The sequence below is a fragment of the Rana temporaria genome, chromosome 5, assembly GCF_905171775.1.
Source record: "Rana temporaria chromosome 5, aRanTem1.1, whole genome shotgun sequence".
In the NCBI taxonomy this organism is placed as follows: Eukaryota; Metazoa; Chordata; class Amphibia; order Anura; family Ranidae; genus Rana; species Rana temporaria.
In genome coordinates this window covers 122,009,536-122,022,256 of record NC_053493.1, presented here as the reverse complement: position 1 = coordinate 122,022,256, position 12,721 = coordinate 122,009,536, and the positions used below count along the sequence as shown (strand labels likewise).

Here is a 12,721-nt window from a genome sequence, read left to right as displayed (position 1 = left end):
TTTTGTTCCCATAAATGGAGCTTTCTTTTGGTGGTATTGACCACGTCTGCGATTTTATATTTTTTGCTGAACATATAAAGACAGTAAATTAAAAAAAAAACGTTTTTTGTTATAACATTTTGTAAAGTAAGTTTTCTCCTTGACTGATGGACACTGAGAAGGCGGCACCGATAAGGTGCCACTGACTGGTGGCACTGGCAGGCATTTTTGATTGCCAGATGCCCGGGCACTGATTGGCATATCCCTGGTGGTCTAGGGTGGCATGGATGGTGGCCTTCCCTGGTGGTCCTGGTCGGGCCACCAGAGGGGGGCTGTGCTGATAAACAATCAGCACTGGACCCCCCCCCCCCCGTCAGAGCAGCTCAGACCCCCCCTTCCCATCAGATGCTAATGAGCAAAAGCCGATCAACGGGTCTTCCTGTTTACATCGTGATCAGCAGTGATTGGACACATCTGATCACGTGGTAAAAAGTCTTCGTCAGACCACGGCTGATCACGTGGTAGAGTCTCTGTCAGACTCCTTACCTAGATCGGAGTTGCGGTCCGATCGACACGACCCGGACGTGCAACGGCTTGTTATCCCGTGGACGGCCGGTCAGGGTAACAACCACTTTGCCAATGTCATTTTGCTATATGGCGGGCGGCAAGTGGTTAAAGATTACTGAAAATACATTTTATGTATTAGATTTTCCCTGAATGTTTAATCGTTGGTAGACCTCTATGGCTCTGCTCTGGGCATAATATGAAGGGGCAGCAATCAGTTGGTGGTTCCAAACCTCACATTCTCTCCCCAGGAGTTCCTACATACAGTCATCACTTATCTGTCCAACAGTTAAACATCAACATTCAGACTGGGAGAGGAAGGCATCACTTCTTATTTATCAGGCTTTACTGCATAGCACATCGCTGCTTGTCTCACAGATGGCACCTGCTGATTGGACAAGAGCACAGAGGGTACACACAGTAGTGTTTTACTTGTGTGAGGTTTTACTTTTTCCAAGCTTTGTGTTGCTTTTTGGGCTTGGAGCTCCTTACCTGAATTTAGCAACCCTGCCTCATTCAGACCATCAGTAGGTTATATTTAGAGTTTTTGAATGTTTTCTCGTTAATGGCAACATTTTTGGACCAGATTTTCTCATGATTCGCCCCTATCCCAACTATAAATATCTACTTGTGTACAACCTCATTATGTAATTTAACATACTCCATAGGTTCACTCATTTGCAATTGCTATCTTGCTCCCTGTAGGGGCCGCACAGTGGCTTCTATTTATGGGATTGATGATGGTGTTTTAGGAATGTGTGTTTTTTTTGTTTTTTCTCCTAAAAATATATATATTATAATTTTTTTTTTTCCGTTCTTTGTTCTTGTATCTTCTAAAGCATAATATTTTTTTGTATTTTTGTTTCAATGCATGAACATTGGATAATAAAGCTGTTTCCTTACTAATCTTTGATCATTTCCCCTACAGGTGTACCCGGGATTGATGGTGACAGCTGGCCTTATTCATTGGATTTTAAATATGATAAACATCACCGTCCACATCCGAGATGTATGTGTGTTTCTCGCACCAGTTTTCAGCGGCCTTACATCAATTTCCACCTTCCTGCTCACCCGAGAACTGTGGAACCAGGGAGCAGGGCTTCTAGCCGCCTGTTTCATTGCTATAGTGCCAGGCTACATATCCCGATCAGTAGCTGGATCTTTTGACAATGAAGGCATTGCTATTTTTGCACTGCAGTTTACATATTATTTGTGGGTAAGTAATTGGATTTTCCTCTTCCCTGTAGCCTTTCTCCACGCTCTGGCAGAGAAACAATAACTACCTTTATGAACTGCATAAATTGTCTGCACGTTCATCTGCATTTTCCTCACACACCACTGGCTTTTTAACATACCCCGTCACAATTTTAGGGAATGAATAGAAATACTGCTGATTTTCAGAGGAATTTCTGTGCCAACCCATCCCCCCCCCCCCCCCCCCCCATTTTTTGTTTTTTATTTTTAACATGTTACTGTCAGCCTAAATCCATTTCACATTTCTGCCATCTCTCCGGAGCCGCCTTGAGCAGTGTTCAAGCTTTCACCCTCAGATTTGTGATATTCTTGCTTTTTATATAGTTTACAGACAGGCTCTTCTAAATGCAAATTACCGTTCGCAAAGTTTCATTTCTGGAAAAGACATCTCTATTTGGTAGGCACAGCATGCCATGCCAGTCTACCAGATCATTAATGAAGATGCTGCCATTATTGATTGTAACTTAAGTATTTCTAGAAATGTTTATTTAAATCACTTCATGCTTGGAACTTGATAGATTTACTATCACTAATGGTTACTGCACATTAATGTTTTGAAATTAAATATATAGTTAAATGCATTAATGATAAAGTGGTTGTAGACCCTTGTTTTGTGTAAAAAAAAAAAAAAGTCATACCTCCACTGTGCAGTTCGTTTTGCACAGAGTGGACCCCCGGTTCTCCTCTTCTGGGGTCCCTTAGCGCTGCTGGCTGCTCCCTGCATCGAGTGTCGACGTTGGAGATGCACTCCCCTTGGTGGACACCCCCGTGTGGGCGCGCTCCTAAGTCCTGCATCTGTGTCCACTCACACAGAATGCAGGACTCGGCCCCGCTCCCGGCACCACGTCGTTGGATTTGACAGCAGCGGGAGCCAATGGCTGCGCTGCTATCAATCAGGACACTCGACACCAGCTAGAGTTGGTGTGCTCATTCCCGGTGTTTTTTTTTTTTTCATTCGAAATCTCAAAAATGATGGCAAATGATGAAAAACCATTAAAAAAACATAAAAACTAATTGCTTGCATTGCGGACAATCAACTTGTGGCAGGTGACGTGGCCAGTGGACAATCTGCAACTTGTGGCCAGGTGACGTGGCTAGTGGACAATCTGCAACTTGTGGCAGGTGACGTGGCTAGTGGGCAATCTGCAACTTGTGGCAGGTGACGTGGCACGTGGACAATCTGCAACTCGTGGCAGGTGACGTGGCACGTGGACAATCTGCAACTTGTGGCAGGTGACGTGGCACGTGGACACTCACAATTTGTGGCAGGTGACGTGGCAAGTGGACAATCCACAACTTGTGGCAAGTGGACAATCACAGCTTGTGGCAGGTGACGTGGCAAGTGGACAATCCACAGCTTTTGGCAGGTGGACAATCCACGGCTTGTGGCAGGTGACGTGGCAAGTGACACGTTTGAATACAAGTACACTGCTGCTCTCTCAGCTGCTACTCACTCTGGTCTCACAAAGTGGCTGAAATAGTTAAATAATACTGTTTTTGAGCTTAGGGAGGGTCTTATGTTTCTTAACTAAACGCTTATAAACGCAAAAGCGTTAAAACACAGCGAAATTTGCGGCAAAACAGGCTTATTTAAACGCTGGTTTTAGCCTCTAAAAACGGTTGTTTAGCAGTTTGCATCGGCGTCCCGTGTGCATGGGGCCTTAATTACAATAAATGCCTAGATTTTGAAATGAATGAAGTTGCACAAGTTAAAATGTCCAGTTTTGTAGGAATCTGTTGTGTGCCTGTGCTTACTGCTGGATAAGCGTTGGGCACACGAACACCGAGCATAGTATGAATATGCCATATCTGATCTATCACGAGAGGAAATGAGTAGGACCTGAATGCTGCATTAATGGCACAGATTAAATCTTTTGAAAAGGAAGCTGTATTTTGTGTTATTAATAATTTTATAGAGCAGCTAAGGAGTGCTTTGCATATAAACATCCTTTTTTCTTTGTGGACATAAATGTCATTTTATTTTTGAAGCAAATGCAGGTCCTTTTTTTTTAAAAAAATAAAGTCCACCAAAAAAACAGAACTATTTGCAATGTAGTCAAGCGTTTTTCTGCAGGAAATGGGTCTGTATATATTCTACATTTGCGGAGGGGAAAAGCCTGCACTAGTGTAATGGTAAAAGCTGAACTCCAGACTATAAAACGAGTGCAGTAAAGCCCTAGTACACATTGTCCAATTTTTATTTATTTTTTCTCAACTTGGCGGGTTGAACGAAAAAAAACCCTCACTGCTCAGGTCAGAACCGCTGTACTAACAATCTGAAGTTGGTACAGCAACCTCCCCAGCTGTGCATTTGTGTTCTGACACGGGGACAGACCCCCCCGCCAGAACACTCCGGCCAGTGTTCCCAGCCATTGGCTAAGAGAGCTGGTTATATAGCATGCTGACAGAAGCTGGCTGAGCGGTCAGCTTCTATTGGACTGACTGCCCGAATGTCGGACGGTTTTTATTGAATTGACCGATTGTCGCCTGGCAAAAATGCAGGAACTATTTTTTACCTGCTAGAGGATTTGTTCTGTGTAAAGTGGTTCTGCCACCAGATAACCCAGTCAGGTTCTCAACTGCAACAGTAGCACGTTTTTCCCTTCCAAGTGGAACTCAAGACAAAATATTTTGGGGATGCTGCCAGAACAGGTAGGGAGGGCGAAGTTTGTCCAGCTGGGGCACAGGCATTGGTGAAAGCCTTTTACTTTTATAGAGGTTGTAAAGGTTTGTACAGTGCTGGAGTGGAGTATTGCAAACAAAGCTGGTTTTCTATTTTTAAAGATGGGGGCCCCCCCCAAGGCTTTAAAACGTACCATGTCCTTGTGACACCATTGCCTGAGGCAATTATAAGAAGGTTTTTATATATAAAAAATGTCATCCTGCAAGGCAATATCATAATGCTTTAGTATGCTTTGCATACTAGCCCATTATGAAAGACTTGCCTTAAAACGAAGCCCACCAGCAGCATGCTGTAACCATTTAATGTGCATACTGCAGTCCAATGGTGTGAATTAGTTCTTTAAAGTTTTTAAATCCACATTTGGCCCCTTTCCCGGGCGGTTACATTGCAAATATTTATTGTAGGTTCCTGGTCTATTAATGCATACATGCTTGATTTTGAGTTTGTTTAGCTTCAATAGTATTTTAACTCTTGACGTTTGTGCCAGAATATTCTTATAAGTACAAGCTCCTGTCACAGCAACCTATCCTCATGGCATTCTGGGCAATTGTTTTGAAGGATCATTCATATTTAAAAATAACAATCCTTTCAACATGTTAATTTTTATTAGAGTTGAAGCCTGAGCGGGGGTTCGGGGTTTCCCTGTTCTCCGTTTCAGGGACAAATCGGGCCTAGAATTTTTGACTGAATTCAGACCTGAGACAGAGCCAAAGACTCACAGGACCCATGTGCTATGCACTCCTCAGCCGCCCCGAAGATGTGTGAACCCGCTCTATTGAGAGCCGGTCAAACTCTCCTGTCATGTGAATTGAAGAAACTCGCATGTGTGTGAAAAGATTGAATACTGGTTTAGGGCTGTTGCATAGTGAATAGAATTGGATTACCTGTACCAAATAAGTAGCAACACTAGTTGGTGGAATGGTTGCTTCCATTAAAGCCTTCTCGCAAAGGTATTTTGCTTCATGACAGACTTTTTATAAAAGCATACTTTCTCTGCATTAATAGTCATATCTTTTTGCCTCTGGCTTTTGGAAGACCTTTTTTTCTGAGGCCATGCCTTTATACATCGGACTGCTTTTGATATATCCATCAGACCACACAGTTTGTAATGCATTTACATTCGAGTCTTGCTATTCTCAGCTGAGTTAAGGGTTTTCATTTGCAGTGCAGGCAGGCTTAAACAGATAGCATTCTGAGTGGCACCTGGATGAGACTGCCTGCAGTCAATACGATTAAAAGCAAGCCTGTCTTGTAATATTACCAGTTTGCTGCTTTGGGGTCAGAAAATACATCTTAGGCCCACAATTTCAATTGAAGCCTGCAGAGACTTTGTGCCAGTCACAGGGATTAGACAATAATGCAATCATTGAAATGTAAGTTTCTGGTAAATCTTGTTGTAGGAACAAAACCGATTACAAGTGTGTGTGTGTGTGTGTGTGTGTGTGTGTGTGTGTGTGTGTGTATATATAATATATAATATATATTGTGTGTGTGTGTGTATGTATGTGTGTGTGTGTGTGTGTGTGTGTGTGTATATATGTGTATGTGTATATATATATATATATGTATAGTGTGTGTGTGTGTATATAATGTATAGTGTGTGTGTGTGTATGTGTGTGTGTGTATATATATATATATATATATATATATATATATATATATATATATATATATATATATATATATATATATATATATATATATATGTATATATCTCATGTAATGCAAGAACTAGCACAGCAGCATCAATGCAGAAGTAGCTCTGAGTAAATTTCCCTTTTAGTTGGTCAGAAAAAAATGCACTGTGTATAGTAATCTCATGGGAAAATATACACTCACCAGCCACTTTATTTGTGTTCAATTGCTTGGTAACACAAATTGCTAATCGGCCAATCACATGGCAGCGACTCAATGCATTTAGGCATCTAGATATGGTTCAAAGTATCAGAATGGGGAAGAAAGGGGATTTTAAAGTGATTGTAAAGGCGTGTCCCCCCCCCCCTTTATAAAAATAACAAACATGTTCTATTTGCCCTATTTAAGTGGATTTGCACAGAGCAGCCCAGATCCTCCTCTACACGGGTTCCTCTTCTGTGATCCTGGTCCCTCCCTTCTGTTCAGTGCCACCACAGAAGGTGGCTTGCTATGGGGACACCCGAGCTGAGTCCCAGCTCCCTGAGACTATGGATGGTTGAAACTTGTGGACAGCGAGGGACCTCAGGTAAGTGTTGGGGTGGGCTGCAGCACACCAAAGGCTCTTTATCCTACTGCATAGAATGCATTAAGATAAAAAAAAACTTCTGCCTTTACAACCCCTAAGTTACTTTGAACATGGCATGGTTGTTGGTGCCAGATGGGCTGGTCTGAGTATTTCAAAAACTGCTGATCTCTAGGGTTTACAGAGAATGGTCCGTAAAAGAGAAAATATCCAGTGAGCAGCAGTTGTGTGGACAAAAGGGCCGAGTGCATGAGAGGAGAAAAAGCCCACTTCTTTGATGGTGAACAGTAATAGCTGTTTACTGTCCTTCAGACTTTAGTGGGGGTGTGGTGCCCCATTGTTGGTGTCAGTGGAAGAAATGGTACCCCATCGTTTGTGTCGTTTGGAGGAATTGGGCCCTTTTTCTTAGTGGAAGGAGTAGTGCCCCATCGTTTGACACCAAACATAATCGTGCCCCTTCTTTAGTGTCAGTGGAAGACATCGTGCTGCATTGTTTGTGTCAATGGATGATCTAGTGTTCAAGAGCAGGATAAACGCAAGTGAAGGGCTGCAGTTTGGAGACCGGTGGCCTACATCTATAGTAAAGGCGAGATTCAAATTTGGTCAGAATTGCAGTTTAATCTTGTTAAAGGGGTTGTAAAGGGTTTTTTTCTTTGCATTAAGGTGGAAAAAAAACTGGAATGTTTGGGTAAAGTCCCATTCACTTTTTTTATAAATAGGTCTAATGCCCTGTGTGGATTTCCCCCAGATATAGCGGTTAATACAGCATAAATAATCTCCTGCACTTTGCCTGTATACAGGAGTTTTATATAATAAAGTCAGATTACTGCTACTCTCAATCTGTGCAGGGTGACTGGTCTGGTATCCGCCCCCTGTAGTTTCAGCAGGTAGCCTGTAGAGGGAGTACCTACTGGGTCCCACCTAATGGCTCTTTATTTGCAGGATATGGCAGATTTATAGGATCATATCTGGTTTTGCAAATGCATTTAGTGCAAATTAAATACATTTTAGATCCTTTTTTGGCCATTAAGGAATACAAGTTTTTGTGCCCAGACTTCAGCCTTAACTGCACACAAAGCTGATTTCATATTCAGTCTGTCAGTTGTGCAGGAAAGGTCTGTCTTGGCAAGGCTTTTGCGATGCATTTTTTTTATCTTTAGATTAGATCTGTTGAATCAAATCTAAATATAGTGTACTTGGTTTTGCACATTGTACATATACTTCTGTTTCTCCTGGAATATTTTTTTTCTCTTAGTCTGTTTTCTTTATAAAATAAAATATAGAGCAGCTTTTGTATGTACGGTCATGGTATTGCGATTGCATAAAGCTTTTGATTTGTGGCATAGCAGATCACAACTCTTCAGTCTGGGAGTTTACAGTTCTGGCTCTCCAGCAGCATGGTTCTCATTGTTACATAACAAGCCTATATGAGTCTCATTCTGATTCCCATTATGGGTAAAGATGTGCACTCTGATATACTGTAGAAAATGGAATGACTGCAGGAAAATGACTGCATGCCTTTTTATTGTATACATTCCCCCCCCCCTTTTTTTTTTTTTGTGACTGATGTATTTTCAAGATTAATGTAAGGCCTTGAATTTAATTGCAGTGTACATAAATGACTTTTGCCCCACTCCATTATTTTGTATGCAGATTCTGTGTTTTTTTTTTTTTTTTTTTTTTTAGAAAAGCAGTAATATATGCCCCTGGTTATCGCGAAGTACAATGGAGAGACTAGTGAGAGATACCCACCTATGTGTGAATGTTTTAAAATGGGTGTAAACCTCATACATGAATTGTGAACAAAACCTTTCCCTCTATAGTGTGTTCTTGTCTCAATCCAGAGAACCAAGTGTAATTTCGATCTGCTGCTCTGTTCCTCTATCTCAGTACCAAGAGAAAAATGGTGACGGGAGGGCTCTCCCCCTCAGTTCTGTTCCTGTGTGGAGGGGAGGGTGTCCCTTCCCTCCAATCAGCTCCTGTAGCGCTCCTCGCTGAGCTGTGCAAAATGTTATTACAGCTCTCCCCCTGTTTTCTGACAGCTCAGACTAGCTGTAAAAATTCTCGGCTTCAAACTACAATTAAGAAAAGTGCAGATAAGTGGGTACAGCTTATGTAGGAGGATTCGTTTTCTGTTTTTGCCTAAAGTCAGTCCCTTTAGTGGGTATATGGAAGGGTTTACAACCACTGGTGTCATTTTAAATAACATTTTGCCAAGCCACCCTACCCCTAAGCAAAACTAAACTGCTGAAGAGACTTTGGTCTGTCAGGCAGTAAACAACAAAGGGGGCCCCAACTCTGGGACTAAAGTAAATGATCAGCTGTGGATAAAGTTGGGCAGTGGGATAAGGGCATAACGGAGTTGGGACTAATCATGGCGGTGTTCTGTTGGTGTGATTAATATTGCACTTACAGGGGGAGGACGATGGACCGCAGGAGTCAGGACTAAGACTGACCATGCAAGGTTCAAATCTCAGCAGGAACCAGCCAAGATTTGAACCATTAAAGGGCAGACTGAATGTGGGCACAACCAGCCTGCCAGATTTGCAAGCGCTTGCTATAGCCGCTAGTGATAAACACTATCTTCTCCTGGTGAGGATGGCTCCCTCCCTGCCAGGAGCAGAAAATTGCTGATTCCCTGTCATCGCTGCCTGTAGTTGCAGGAAATACATTTTCAGTTTATGACTGGCCTAACACACAGGGTTCAGGCGTGTGTAATGGTGAAAAGACACACCTGGCTTAACGTCAACCTCTCCATAAGAAGTTTACGGCATCTGGGTGGTGATGCTGGCTTTTATATTGGCTATACTAACAATTTTACTGACAGGTTTACAATGAAGGACACCTTTCATGGCAAGAATGTGAGGGAATTTGTATCTAGTGGGTGGCCTTGGATCACAAGAAGACAAGCTTTCAATATATGGAGACTTCTATTGTCAGAAAAGGTGGTACATTTTCTCCCTGAAATCATTTTACAACAATAAATGAAGCACTACTTATGACAAATATTTCCAAAGGTTATGCCAAATTGCTTTGGACAGTTGCGCTATTCGTTTTCACCATATTGAAAATGAGTTGAGCGGTATATTCTGTTCTGCTTGTAACTTGACAATTAAGCAAGACTTTTTATTTTTAGGGTCTCTCCCTTACTTACGTTTCACCATTTTTTCACTGCCATATTGCAACCTTCCACGTGTAGCTTGATAACACATACAGTATAGTGGTAATCCAGGTTGCTATATTTACAACCAGCAGGCATTGTACCAATCTTTTTACGTAGGCCCACCAAATTCCTTTAAAGGGGTATGGGATCACAGGCATCATGCATACTCAAACATGCACAGAGAATAAATACACAACAAAAATATATCAAATAATGTTTTCTTTTATTATCATCATCCATAAATACATCTTTTGGAAAATATTGGCCACGGCCTGATTCATTGGTTTAATAAAGTTGGTATTTTACTGATGATAAAGTTTATTTCACAAAAAACTTCAACCAAATATTATCTCAATTACCCAATCTACAACCCAGCCACTGAGACTCGAGCTGAAACAGCATTTGAAATTTTCCTTAAATCTCCCCTCTAGTTAACCTCCAGAGGGAGCCTACCACATGAATCGGCCGCGACGAGGGGGAGGGGGGGGGGTAACTAGGGCGGGGAGCTTCATCTGCTGGTTTCTTCTCTGAAAAACTGGTGCTAACCCCCTCAGAACTGATCCTTAAATAGGCTAGAGCCCCCTTCTAGAATGCTCTCTCACCTCTCACCTGATCTTATTAACCAATCCCAGCTTGACCTCTACACCTTCCAGAACCCACCTGACCTGACTGGCCAATCCTGATTTAACCTGTTTAACCTCTAGAAACTTCACCTCCCTTTGACCTCTAATAACCTACTGACCTATCAGCCTTTACTATTAACTAGCTTAACTTAACCCAGCTAAACTATAGCCTGCACCTTTAACTACTTGGCTACCTTTTGATGCCGTGACCCCATGAGGAAAGGGGAGCCTAAGCGGTTGTCCCTTTTACTTCCCCATTCTATTGGCAAGCAAGGAAATTCACTTAATTCCTGATGCTGAAAATTCAAAAGGGAAACCACATAGTTAAGAGGTCTTCTCAGAACAGTATTAAAGCAGAACTAAACAAATGCGCTCGCGCTAGCTCTCTTATATTAGTCAGTCTTGGGGACAGCCATACATTTTTTTGAAAAAAATAAATAAATTCTAGTGATTTTGTAACTTTGTCTTCTGACTGCAAAAGTACAAAAGCTTTGCGTGGTGTTTTTAATTGCTGGAAGGTGTGTAGTCAAACCTTAGAACATAAAATATATTTGAAATGCTTTTTTTTATATGCTCTTTAGCAAAACATGAAAATGTGTCATTTAACATTTCAGAATCTTTCAGTGATGTGAGCATAATAGATCTTTCATGGCTGGTCCCGTCTTGTATATACCTATTATTAATGGCTGTGAAATGGTTATTTTTCAACCTCCAGTTACACTCAGGATCTTGATTATGGTTTTAACAGGCAGCAGATAAGAATCTGCAAATTCCCTTCCTGCGGAGATGTAAATTAGTCCATTATTGCTCATACTGAGCAGTCCCATGTTCAAAATTGGAGCCCTGATACCAAGAACCACGTGAGTAGGAAATCTCATATTGATCTCCATCCGCAGCATACATAAAAGACATTGGGCATCAGTTTTACCCCAAGTCTAAATTCAAATAATTCTTAACCACTTTCTTTGTGGGCGAAAAGGGTAACCTAGTAGCCATCTCATTACTCTATAGGTTTCAAAAATTGATACGTCTCTTTGATGGTATTGCTTGTATATTGTAATATGGCGGCATTTCTGCTTTATGACCATAAGGGCTAGTTTAGATGGATATTGCGTGTATCCAGTGCCTGCATTTTGGGGTTTTATTCCGCTTGCATTGGTAACTTTCCTGGCAGATGCAGTTGAAGTCTGTATAAACATTCATCAGCAAGTCCGCCAATTTACCCGCCTATTTGGCTCTGCACTCTCTATCGGACTGCGCACTTGGCATGGGTTCAAACAGGCTGCCAAGCACCCGTCTGAACATTCCCTAATGGTTTTATTTTGTATTTTTAATGTAAAAAAGAAAACCTTTGTATTCACAGGACTTGCAGTATACAGGTGCCTCTCATACAATTAGAATATCAACAAGTTAATTTATTTCCATAATTAAATTCAAAAAGCAAAACTCATTTTATATAGATGCGTTGCACACAGTAAGATTTCAAGCATTTCTTTCTTTTAATTTTGATTTTCCAGCAAGAATTGGCACCTGCCCACACTGCCAAAAGTACCAATACCTGGTTTAACGATCATGGTATCGCTGTGCTTGATAGGTCAGCAAACTCTCATGACCTAAACCCCATAGAGAATATGTGGGGCATTGTCAAGAAGATGAGACCCTTGACCCAACTATGCAGACTGGCTTAAAGCCACTATCAAAGCAACCTGGGCTTCCATAATACCTCGGCAGTGCCACAAGCTGAATGCCTGGGCGTTCTTTCCTGGCCATACTAACCGGGGAAACTGTCAACAGAGACTGGGAAGTAACGTTCTACACCTTGATTCCAGGTCAGGAACAAGATGGGGAGTAGAGCAGACCCTGCAGGGTCCGCAGATGGCAAGTGGAGCCCGGATATATAGTTGGTGGACAATTTATACACGCGTGTGTGGAAACAGTTGGGTGACAGCAGAGCCGCCCGAATGCTTCCACCTGACAAGTGAGCCCTGCTGCTTTCCCACGGTAGAGCTAAATGTAAAAAAAAACAAAACAACCTGCTCGGAACTGACAAAAGCCTAGTCACCATGGCGACCTGGGATTTGTTGAGCCCTGATCTATTGCAAATCTTTTTAAAGGTACAAGTCCTGCTCATGTGCAGGTACCATAAAATGTCTGCTTTATTCTTATTTGCCTAAAGAGGGGTAGAGAAAGGAAGCACTACCTAAGTGCAGTATTAAAGAGGTTCTTTTAATGACACA

At 41.9% G+C, this 12,721-nt stretch overlaps 1 protein-coding gene across 1 annotated transcript in view; it reads left to right on the top strand.

Moving 5' to 3' along the window:
• Positions 1 to 12,721, top strand: part of STT3B (STT3 oligosaccharyltransferase complex catalytic subunit B) — a 190,091-nt gene that overhangs the window by 77,961 nt on the left and 99,409 nt on the right. The window contains exon 3 of the mRNA XM_040353087.1: positions 1,472 to 1,759. Within this exon, the coding sequence (XP_040209021.1) occupies positions 1,472 to 1,759 (288 nt within the window). The remainder of the gene's footprint in view (positions 1 to 1,471; positions 1,760 to 12,721) is intronic.